The 12,620-nt window shown below is 43.6% G+C and overlaps 1 protein-coding gene across 1 annotated transcript in view; it reads left to right on the forward strand.

Annotated features, from left to right (window-relative positions):
• Nucleotides 1-12,620, forward strand: part of PRTFDC1 (phosphoribosyl transferase domain containing 1) — a 149,660-nt gene that overhangs the window by 134,764 nt on the left and 2,276 nt on the right. The window contains exon 8 of the mRNA XM_069211366.1: nucleotides 11,664-11,740. Within this exon, the coding sequence (XP_069067467.1) occupies nucleotides 11,664-11,740 (77 nt within the window). The remainder of the gene's footprint in view (nucleotides 1-11,663; nucleotides 11,741-12,620) is intronic.

Below are 12,620 nucleotides of genomic sequence, written 5' to 3' on the forward strand. Positions count from 1 at the left end.
TGTCGCCCTGTGGCAAAGGTTAGAACAGGGTGGACAATCTCTGTAACCTATGAAATCTTTAGGGGCACCAGACAGGGTTGTCCCCTGTCATCCCTCTTATTTGACATGGCCATCGAGCCACCAGCAGAGAAGTTCGGCATGGAGGGGCTGGACTGGGGCATTCCATCGGAAGGTACTACACATCATTTCATTATACGAGTATGACCTGCTTGTTTACCTCCGAGATGAGACTGATATCCCACGGGCGCGACAGCTTCTTGAAGAATTTGGTCTGTATTCTGGTCTTTGGATGAACAGAGGCAAACTTGTGTGTGCCCGGTGATTGCAAGGACTTGCTGCCAGACTTTTTGTTTGTCTGGTATACTCTGGGCCCCACACACATTTAAATACCTGGGCATCCAAGTATTTCATAACTTAGCTGACCTCCAGAAGGGAACTTGGGGAGGGCTGTCCGGTCCCTGATGTCCTGCGTCTCTTTCTGGCGCTCTCTCAGGTTGCCCACCATGGCCCGTATATAACTCTACAAACTGGTCATACTCCTGCGACACTTTATTTCTTTGTAAACCTCCCGGTGAGAGTCCCAGTGAACTGGTTTAGAGGACTTGATGCCCTCCTCTGGGAACTTATCTGGGACGGGAGATGTTCGGGAGTTTCCTTGACTAGCTTCCGCTGACCCCCCTTGGAGGGAGGGTTAGGAGTACCAGATTTTGAATTGCACTCCTAGGGGCCCATATCCAGTAGATCGCGAGGTGGCTCAATGGAACGGGCCTTTCAGAGATTGGTCAGATGGGTGCAGACCTTAATCAAGGTCTGTTTGAAGCAAAACTGTTAAGTCCAGTGGTGAGAACTCCCGGTCTGGGCATCCTGTTGACCTCTGCCTTGACTTGCTGGAGACTGGGGCTGCGGCGTACACCTATGCCCCGAGTTAACACCGGTGGGCCTTCCCCACGGAAAACCCCAGACTTTTTTTTTTTTTTTTACTGCAGGGCAGCTGGACTCAGTGGCCCAGTCTAGAAACACTCGGAGATTGCTGAACGGCTGCACTAGGTAGAGACATGACGGATGCTGAATGGAAAAGAGGTTTTGCTTACCCGCAGAAAGTCTCTTGCAACTCGCGCCTTAAATATCTACAATATAATTACACCCCTAGGACTTAACTTACCCCGCATAGGATCAGGACTATGGCCCTCATTATGACTGTGGCGGTATTTTCCCAAGATCCCCTCCCCCCGCCCCCCTCTGGCTGCCAGAAGACCACGTGCTGGTGGTCTTCTGTCCGCCATATTATGGCTACAACCAGTAATTCTGTGTGGCAGTCTTTTTCCAGTGTGGCAGTGCCGGCGGTGGGAGCGCCTGGTCCCGTTCCCTCACGGAGGAGCACCTTGTTGGAAGAGGTAAGTGTTGTCTGCAAGGGGAGGGTGTGGAGGTGTGTGAATGGGTGTGTGTGTGTGAGTATGTTTATGCATGTGATGAATGTGGGGGAGGGAGAGTGATTGTGCGTGTATGTCTGTAAATGTGTATGCATGTGGGCGGGAGGGGGTGTGTGCATGGGTAAATGTGTGGGGGGTGTGAGTGCGTGCAGGTGTGTGTACGTTTGTATGTGTATATGTTGTGTGCGTGCGGTGAGGTACGATTGGGGTGGGGGGTGTGGTTGTGTGAAGATGAGTGAGGGGGTGGGGGTTGTGTATGTATGTAGTTGAAGGGAAGAGGGATGGAGAGTGCATGTGTGATGTGTATGGGTATCTATGCGTGTCCATGGGGGTGAATGTTGTGAGTGCGTGTGTGAGTGGGAGTGTGTCTGTGTGTGATTGTGTGGGTGCGTGTGCGTGGAGGTGTTTGGGGGGTATCCTGGCAACAGGAACGCAAGTTCCTGTCGTCGGGATACCTTTCTGCCAGAATTTTGAGGTGGTGAGACCGCCAGAAAAATGCTGGCAGTGTCCCTAGCCAGAATAACCCTGGTGGTTACCTGACTCCCGCTGGGCTGCAGGTGGAAACTTCCAGCCTGGCGGGCCGTGGTAAAGCGGATGGATCAGAGGGGAGATGGCTGTTTGGCAGTGGCCAAACTGCTGCAGTCGTAATATGGCAGTCTGCACCGCCAGTCCCGTGGCAGTGAGACTGCCACTGCGGCCCTGGCAAACCATGGACCACCAGGGTCCTAATGAGGGCCTATATACGGTGGGGATCCCAGGAGATGTCCTCGCTGGTCAGCACTAGACTCAGATTTTGACCACATGACATGGGGGTGTCCTGGACTCACAGGGTTCTGGGACAGGGTTGTGACAAGACGCAGTAGAACCCTGAGTAGACCACTTACCAACATGCCTGTGGACTGTCTCCAGGGACTTTTTCCCAGGCCGACCCCTAAGAAGGTAGGGAACAGATTCCTAATTTGGCTATGGCCTTGGCCAAGTGGCGAGTGGCCATGGCTTGGAAGTCGGCCAGTGGACCTTGCCTGGAAACTTGGATAAACAAGGTCATACAATGGGCTTGAGCAGAGGAAAGAGCACTGCAAAGAGAGGAGGCATGGGGGGTATATATCTGACCTATTGCGCCCCTTTAGACAGAGGTGGTTCATGAATGGGGATTCCCTGGGTTGGCTGACGAGCCAGTGGAAGATAGTGAAGAGGGGTTGTTTGAAGAGTCTTGACCGTGACTAAGAATCTGACATTAGAAGATGGGTGCACAACGACATTGGTGTTGTAGATGTTGAGGAATGAATGGAGAGCTATATGGGTTGCTGCTTGGATCACTCGCTAGAGCTATGCAACTGATGATTCCCTTCCCCCCTCCACCTGATCTCCCCCCACTTGATGGTGTGATTATCATTTCTCTATTTTCCTCCTTCTTCCCTCACTAGTAGTCACTCGCACACTCCATCATGAGACTTGGACGTAAGGGAGCACAGTTTAAATTGTAAATGTTATGGAATGTTTTATTCTTATGGCTACCGTAGCATATGACTCTCCTATAGAGATGACCACTTCCCTTTATCCTATGAGTGGCAAATGCGGTAAACTACCTGGAGAGCTCCCACATAACCTGATGTAAACATGTGGCTACAGAAGGGTCACTTTATGACAATAAATACTTGATTACGTTGCAGTGTACTGATCCGAGAAACAAATCGATGTGTACCTGTATTTCTTCAAATGCCAATAAACATATGTTCTAAAACAACAGGAGCCAAGAACGTCATCACTCCGTTCTGCACCTAGCAACTAGAACTTGTTGGAATTTGGTGAGGAATTTAATGAATCTACAGTTCAATGTAGAGTCATCAGGACTTAAGCAAGCAGTAATGGCCTGACTACAGTTTTGAATCCCTCTGGAATTGAAAGCTTTTAGCAGTAAGGTTTGTCTAATTGTCCTTCAGTTTGGGCAGACACAAACCAGATGGAGTAGGTCTTCTCTGGGTGAACCACATAAACGACATGCGATGCCCTCTTTCACTTTGCATGGTGGTTTCTCTGCCAAAGATGGAAAAGCATTGTGTTGAAGAGTCGAAAATGTCTACTTCATAAAGGCTGAATATGTAGAACTAAGGTAGGAAGCCAATTTAAGCTGCTTGTAACCATTGGCCAGCATCCATGTAAGTGATATTTTTATCAAAGCTAGTTTGTCATCAATCAAAGATTTTTTCCTTCATCTATTTATTTAGAATACTTTTAAAATTCACCTATAGTAACCACTAGTCCCATGGAGCTTTTACTGACATTGCTGCTATTGCACTTTTGCGGAAAGACTTGAAAGACCGCACAGAAGAGTTGGTTATTGTTAACCAAAGTATTTTGTTGAAAGTATTTTCTCTGGAGTGCTTCAACCTGTAACAGCATCATATAAAGGCACAATGTCTGGCAATTGATTGGCTTGTAAGGCTACATTCTAGACGTTTTGTGAAATTTAAAGACCTGTCTGCATACTTGTCTTGATGCCTAGACAACTAAACTATCAAGGGAGGCTGAGTTTCGACCTAAAAAGACTGAGTGTTGGGAGAAGTTTTGCTGCCATGACGGTTAGCATTGGCTGAAAAACTCAAGCCTTTTGGGTTGCTGGAAAGAGTGCAGTGAGTTGCAATAAGCGCATTACCTATTATTATTTGTTGTTGCCTTTGGGGAAGAAAGGTTCCTTCATCATCTATCAGGACGCCAAGATATTTATATGTATCCATATTGTCAAGGGGCTGCTTGTTTAGTGATCACATTGTACTGCACTTGGTATGCCTTGTAATGGTCATAACTTTGTCTTACTTCTGTTTATTTCCAATGCTTTGTCACACGCGTACTTTAATAGTCCATCTACCAGTACTGAAGTCCGGCTCTTGTAGAATTGCTGAGTAAGATGTCAGCTAAGTACTGGAGGTGGTTTAGACACAATCTGGGCTATGAACGACGTAAACGTTTTATTTGTTTGTAATCAACAGGCTGACAAATTCTTTTAGTGCCTCCAGATGTCTGGGTAAGAATACATTGAATTTCATGATTTGGGGAAGGTGGTTGCTGTCTGCTGTTTGTTTAAAAAAAAAATATGAGGGATATAAGTTTAGCAACACTAAGGTTAATCAATAATTGATTGCAAGCTTTGCCCGTGATACGTGAAATTCGGCAGTTTGTCATCGATGCTCCTGCAGCTAAGAGCCCTCAAACCTGCATATTCAAGTTAGTTTATAAGATGTTCACCTATTTTCTCAAGGCAAATGTTTTCCTTGTTTGTTGAGAAGGAACTTTTCAATACAGATTTCGAGCCATCAGGAGGTCCTTCTCATCTGGATAATGAAATAAGTAAATTTTGAATTATCTGGTTAGGAGGATAATCGGCGTTGAAGTGCGATGTATATGAACTTGTACCAGAGTTGCAAATGTTCTCATGAGGTCTTTTTTTTCAACTGGATCTGGATATTGACATTAACCAACTGTATGTATGCTTTTCCTTGTTTGTCCAGTTTTTTAACTCCAAGACCAGTACCCATGGTCCACTACCCATGGAATTTCTACTTCTGTTTGACTTGCTATTTGGAATTCATTGATGGGCAGGTGTCTTAGATTCTCAAATGAGAATCTAAGACACCTGCCCATCAATACAGATGTCTTTGATTCTCGAATGAGAATTGTTTTTAAGTCTGTTTCTTTCAGATATACCTCGGACGAGAGGGACCTGGTCTCTGGCCATTTCTGTGGACCAGGATGCTAGTTTGCAGAATATACCGCCACAATTCTATGTTTGACTGGATCACTGACAGAAGATGCTTACTCAAATGCGATCTGTTTGACTTTGTTCATCCATTAGTCTTTGTTCTTCATGTATATTCATTTTAGGTAACAGTAATAACATCGCCTACCAATGGCCTGATGCTATAGTCGTTTATACATATGTTACTTAAGGGTATGACAATAAAGAACCAGATGAACTATTTCCCCCACCCTCTCCAAACGTAATGTACAAGTCCATTGTTTAAACAAGAGTTTTTGTAACTGTGAACAGGATTTGCCAATTAAAAGACAGATCGAATGTCTACTTTCCTTTCCACAATGGACACCACCCGGAGCTTCATAAACATTTAGGGCAAGTGCCGTGCATTGCATTTGTCTGTGATGTCTTTGAGAAATTGAACAAAGTTTATTTTGTGTGAGATTTTCTTTGCAAAGAGACAAAATATTTTAATAAAACTTTATGCATTTGCCTAGAATTAAAATGTATTTTTGATTAAATAGTGTACTGTACCATGTACATTAAAATTAGTATAATTTCAAGAAATAGGATTTGCTGAAGGACACGTTTCATTATGACAAAATACATTTTAGTGAAAATAAAAAAGAAATAAGTATATTGGTTGCTTGTGAAGCTCCAGGATGGGGACGTGAAGGAGGTGAATGGTTAAAGTATGTGTGAGTGATATTTTTTGGATGTGCAAACGATTATTGATATTCTTGTTACACTGGTATACATACTGCTACTGAGTGTTGACCTGTGTGCTGGAGACATGCGTCAACGGAAAGGTCTTTCGATGTGATGTGACAAGCGGGGATTACATGTTTGCTATGAGGAAACCACTAAACTGTAGTTGTAGCCTTAATCCAGTAATTAGCTTCTCTTCTAATTCCCAGGTGAGAGTAGGCTCTTAAGCCCAAATATCTCGATCTTTTGATCTCTTTCAAAGCCACTCAGGTGTGTTATCCCTATCATTTTCTCCATGGCAGACCTCTGAACATCCAAACCTCCACACCGAGCCGAGGCACATACACCAGGGAATATACAGTGCACCGGAAACATATCTGAAATTATATCGCTCTTTAACTTGAAATGTTATTGCATCCCAGGCCCCCGTGTGCGTCTCATGCATTTTAGCCTATATTTACCAGATCTCTTTTGCTGGCGTAACTATGTCCTTGTTTAACTAGTCAGTGGGGGTTAAGTTCACAAAAAAGGCGAATATTTACTCCATTTGCGTTACATTCATGATTTGGGTTGATTTCTGACGTTATGGAATTCTCGAAAAAGTTCTTTTCTGTAAGCATTTACACAGAAGTGCATTTAGACATGCGCAACTGTACTGTACATGCACATATCTACCTAGTAAGTTTGTTTTTTGTTCCTCTATGGGAACATTTTACTAACCGGAGAAACCCCTTCCTGTATGCACCCCACACGTTCTGCCTCTGACATGCCTAACGTCCGACTGTATCCAGGCTGAGGAGGTGTTTCCCAAATGTTCGTGGATACTCACAAACTCGTGTGTTTTTCTGCTTTAACATACTTAGCAGGCATTTTTGAGCTGGAATTCCCAGTTAGCTCACCAGCGTGAGCGGATTTAAATGAAAGTAACACAGTACGGGTCTGATTTTACTAGCACGTAAATCCATTTACAGATGTAAATGCACATTTCTGAGAAAAGGCAACCACTATTGTGCTCGCAAACTCTATTTGGTTTCTAGATGTTAACTAGAGGCACAGAAGGGAGGTAAAGAGGCTATGTAGTTTAGTTGGTGGGATTTTGACAGTGGAATGAAAAACCTGGGTTCCACACCTGTCTTCAGCACTTATGAAAATGTGAACTGGACAGTTCGCTCCTAATAATGTCCCGATTTCGTGTGACAGATCCCCCACTCATGCTGGTTTCTGTAATTTTGTCTCGATTATGAAAGAGTTTTTGCCAGGTTCATGTTACTCATTTCAAAGGCGACACCTCCCTTCCTCTGTACAGTGTGTGAGGTGTAGGAATCTATGCATGTCAGTGATGGACAGCTGCTATCCAGCGTCTTTCCTGTGCGGTTGTTGAGCACGCTACATTAAGAGTAAGGGCTGAATGGTTCTCTTTCGCATTCAAATTCCAGAGTCGTGTCTGTGCGCGTGTTAATGTGTGTGTGTGTATATGTATGCTAAAAAAAACAGGTGCTAAAGGGACATTATAGTTGGATGAAAATATCAGATAAAACATACTAAATCTAAATTTCATTTTCTTCTTATGGGATTTAGATTTCGGCAGACGGGATATTTGTCACCGTTGTGATGGAGTAACCCATCTGCCAATATCTAAATCAGTCCCTGTAACTTGCAAACCCCCCCCTTCCCAAATGCAGCATTGTCATCAATGATGTAATTTCAGAAGTTGCCATTATGACATCAATTACATCATAGAACCCATCATGGGCTATGTTTTATGGTAGGTAGTTAGTGCATGGGCGAGGGCACAAGCTCCAAGGACCATAACAGCTTCCCAGTCTGCACCTATCCCGGGTGGGGTGGGAGTCGGCATTGCTCCTACACTGCAGGAGCAGTTTTCATTAAGGTCTGCATTTTTCCCTGCACACAAGGGTGCGAGCAGGGAGAAACGTTTGTGCTCTTACCCAGCAGGAGCTGCTTTCAGCTCTTGCAGGCAGGGAATGTATGGTGTCCCAGGGGTTGGGATCCCTGGGACACCACAAGAGAGCTGGTTGTGTGGGATAAGGTCCCTTGTGCCATACAGTGGGGTGGGAGGGGGGACATGCTCCTCTTCCCTCCATTTGAATGTCGACCTTGGGATTCCAGGGGGCTGTTGAAGACTTGAGGTGGAGGGAGGCATGCCCCTCCCCATTTTACATATCAGGATACCGTAACAGAGCCTCCCCCAGGGGGGTGGGAGCCAGGGCTATGTGCACCCCTCCCCTATTTATATATCCCCCTCCACAGGTCCTTGCTAACTCTGGAGTGGGGGGCGGGTGTGTTTTTGATGCACATGAGCCCATCTTTTTATTTATTTATTATTATTTATTTTATTTTACTGCAGATTTGCGGATCCACTGCAAATACACTGTAAATGTTTTTTAAATTTATTTCTGGGACTCTCCTCAACCAGGCATAGGAAGGCAGGGTATCCCTACCCTGCCCCCTTAAATGTTTTTTTTTTTTAACCTTATTGTCTGGACAAGGGACTGAGTATGGACTCCTGAAATGGCTGCCATCGCATCTTTGTTGATGTTGTGTCAGCCCATCAGATCTTATCTCTAGATCAGCCGGCTCCGCGGAATGAAATATACAAAGTATTTTAGCCTTAATTTCACAAAACTACTGAATGGGTTTATAATTACAAAACTACACTTTCTGGACCAAGATCTAGCTTTCTGCCAAATTTGGTGTAATTCCAGGCAGTCATTTAGGCTGTAGCTGTCTCTAATTTTCCTATGAAAAAGTGAATGGGAAAATGTGTTTTTGAACAACCCCTTTTTGTCGCCCCTGCTTGACAGACCACCCCTAAACCTTCTAGGAAATAGCTGAGGTTAAAGAACATTTTTTTTAGACCGTTTTGTGTATATTCTTCAAACGATTCCCTAGTTAAAAGCAAACCAAAAAATGGGTTTCCTACAAAACGTGGTCCTAACTATAACTAAAATAAATATACATTTTTAGATATATATGTATATTCTCGCTCTCTCTCTCTCCGCCTCTCCCCCTCTCTCTCTCTCCGCCTCTCCTCCTCTCTCTCACTCTCTCCCTCTCTCGCTCCCTCCCTCTCCTAAATGCAAAGGGAAATCAGCTGGACGGAAATGTGTTGTTTGCTTGATACCAGAGTGTACCTCAGTGGTGCATGATGGACATCTGGATTGTCTCTTTGTTGTGCGAACCCTGACATGACATAAAACCTCAAATAAGCCAAGACACGAATCGAGGTGTCCATGCAAATGTTTAGAAATTGAACACCTCCTAGAGTTCAAGAAAAGAAACTCCATTCAGTACAACACAAAAGAATGGTTGGTTAGTTGCTGTTAAGTCTTCTAAAAAGAATTAATGACCCATTTTTCAGAGATTTTCTCAACGCCTATTTACTTAGCAGTTCACATGGAATAAACCTTATAATGAGGACCACATAACTTGTTGTTGCATGCATCTAGCCTTCTTGGGCTAATGTAGTTTTATGTTCTGGTCTCTAGCATAATAATGGGATTTTTCCCAATTCCATTTCTCAGGACATTGTTGGATGTATGCCAGGTCTTTCATACCTTATCAGCTTCAGCAAGAACATACCTTGCACTTGCCCATCCTACCAGAAAGTGAGATAAGGATGCCTTAGGGCGACTTGGTTCACCTTTGGCTATGAATAGATATTGTGAAAGCATGTGTATAGTGCATTAAGCTATTATTCTCTCCTCCACCAGAGCAAAGCCTTTATTTTATCACAGGAAGGCACAGATAACTTTTTGCAGCAAACAAAACAACATAGAAACAGTATGAGGAAGGTAGTGAGCTTGTGGCCCCATGTGCCCACCAATTGCACCATCAGCACACTGGATTTCAACTATCAGTTCTTTTTTATGAACTTCAAAAATCAAATTTACTAGCAGCTTTTCAGTGAATGGCAGAGTCCAAGCATTTTTATTTTACTTAATTTTTAATACGCTAGCTCAAGAATTCACTACTGTTTTCCAGTAGTTTCCCTTAGTCGTCTTCTCCATTTTGGGCCAAGAAGGACTGTATTCAAATAATTCTGTCTCCAAATCTGTTCCCCTGCATGTCCTGGTATTGGCTCTTAGATTATACTTACAGCATTAACGCTTAAGTAGACATTTACAACTTTCTTTCAAGTGGACCATGAACACTTGCTTCATTGGAATTTGAGAACATCGTGGCTCTACAGCAGAGCTTATGCGCACAGCTTATGAGCCCACATATCCCACTGAACACTGCACATAAAATACATTCTATAGTCTGCATAGTACACGTTCTCAGCAGCAGGCATATAAACCCTCTGCACTACCTTAGGTGAGTGTAAACTGCCACTAAACAAAACTCGATCACTCTCCAGCAGGTACATTAATCAACAGAGTTATCTTGGCACTGTCATTGTTGCCTGAAAACTATTGGATATACAAGGAACTCTGTAGTGCTTTTAAAAGTACTGTACTGCTACAACTGGCACCCAGTAACAAAAGCGGCCCCGCCTCCCGGGGAAACACCCGATGCCCGGTACGGCCAGTTTGGCCTTGAGTGAGGCACACTTGGCTTGATGCCTTTGACTGTGACCATTAACCTGCGTTTAAAATAATCCTGTTGAGTAGTACCGATTCTTAGTCTGTTTCGTCTGTCTGCTGAACAGTTTAGGAGCCTGATTGAGAGAGAACTGAATCAGTCATCTCTCCTTCCTCTCATAACTCGGCGTTTTTGTAGTAAACAACTCAGGCGGACAGATTTAGTTTCTGAATTCCATTAGCACCGTCTTCAATGATTGCTCTCCTAGCTACATAGTAGCTCCTAAGAACTACATTGACCTATCAGCTAACAAAATGGCACCTCCAGACTGACTCCTAACTGTGATATGGGGGTGGGGGGGTGTATGATCACTGGGAGTTAACTGTTCGCCCGGCGCCTCTGTCTGATGTAGTAGCGCTTGTTTAACTGTTGTGGGTCCACTCCCACATAGCAGGCTCTCAGAAGTCATCTCAAGGGAAGGAGGAAGACGAAATTCACAGAAAATGCATTGTGAATCAGGTCTGAATGTTAGTAGAGTAATTCAAAGACACAACTAATTGGAGAAAGCTTTGTAGAAATGTTTCCTGTCTACCAAGAGGCATACTAGCTATGTAGGAGGAAGGCCCTTCCACTATCATCATCAATTGCCCTTTTAACCTGAAAACCTCTGCTTTGCTGAAGAAGGTACCAAGGGGCTCCTTGCATAGTCTTTGAGGTTCTTGGTAGGCATTATAGACTGGGTTTAGCATCTTTCTATTTTCCAGACCAGTACATAATACGAACATGTGAGCCTATTTTATTACTGTCCTTTCATGGACAGTCTGACCAGAGCTTGTCTGAGTGTACTTTGCAAAACATACCAAAATGTGGAGCCAACCCTGTCCGACTGGCCGTCCTTATGTATTTCTTTTATTTCGTGTTCTATGAAACAGTGAAGACATTTTGGGATTATTTATTTCTTAGATGTTAGAAATAATGAGTCAATAATAACTTCCAGGGAGGCTCTACTTGTTATAAACAAAAAGTGATGTGGCTTCGTACAGTAGCTTGCTGTGTACTATGAACGAGCAGCATGGTGCCTATAAGCTCTTAATCATGTAGCAAAGGAAATATACATGTGGATGTTTTAGTTTATAGTTTAGCATTTTACTGTTTACAATCCCCAGATTAGGTAGTTTATATTTTCAGTTCCTCATTTTGGCAAATAATGGTTTTATTCTATTCAGATGCAGGATTCGAAATTCCAAACTTGTTTGTGGTTGGCTATGCATTGGACTACAACGAGCACTTCAGAGACCTCAATGTAAGTACCGTCTTCTCTGGTTTGTGTTTAACATGCATTAAAAGTAAAACCGGATCGCGTTTGTTCTCATATTACCTTTGAGGCATGGTAAGTGCGGAAACCCTAGCTGTGCCTGAAACTAAGAGCAAACACTGTGAAGGAAATAAAATGGGGCCATGCCTACTGAAAAAGAACAATGGATACAGTGTTTTTCGAACATGATGCGGCAAAAATGTTGTGATGTCAACAACTTGGGATTGGGCCCTCACTGAAAAGAATGTCATATCTTAAGGGTGCACCGAGAACCGCTGCCACAGGACTTGCTTGAAGTATCAACAGTTAAATTATAATCGGCTTTTAGATATTTTTAAGCTGTCATACGTTTGTAGATCACCAAACACTGCAAGTGGTACAGCATATTTATACAAAGTTAGTAACAGTGAACATATTTTCACAAATGTATTTATTGTATATAACAGTGCAGCAGGAGCAATGTGCAACACTTCTGAGAATACTGTGAACAAAGTACCACTACATCCGACCCAGGACTTTGATGTGCTGATTCTCCTGTATGTGGTATTTGTATAGTGTGAACCTATCCAAATGGCAGTGGAGTACAGGGTACAGGGCCAGGGGGTAGCTAGTTGCTAAGAGTGATAGTGATGTAAAGTTCTTTAAAGAAATGTGTCTTCAGCTCTCATAAACTGGAACAGATTTGAGACAGTACTGATGGATAAAGGAATGTTGTTCCAAAACTTGGTTGCATTGATTGAGAAGGCCTGTTGTTTTGTTTTTCGTGTTTTTGGCATTCCATCTTCAGTCTTATGGAATCCTGACTGTGGTTGTGCCATGAGTCACTTGAGCGGGTGAGTTTGTTAGACAGGTAGCCAGTGCCACAAGT

Source organism: Pleurodeles waltl, chromosome 10, assembly GCF_031143425.1.
Source record: "Pleurodeles waltl isolate 20211129_DDA chromosome 10, aPleWal1.hap1.20221129, whole genome shotgun sequence".
NCBI classification, from domain to species: Eukaryota; Metazoa; Chordata; class Amphibia; order Caudata; family Salamandridae; genus Pleurodeles; species Pleurodeles waltl.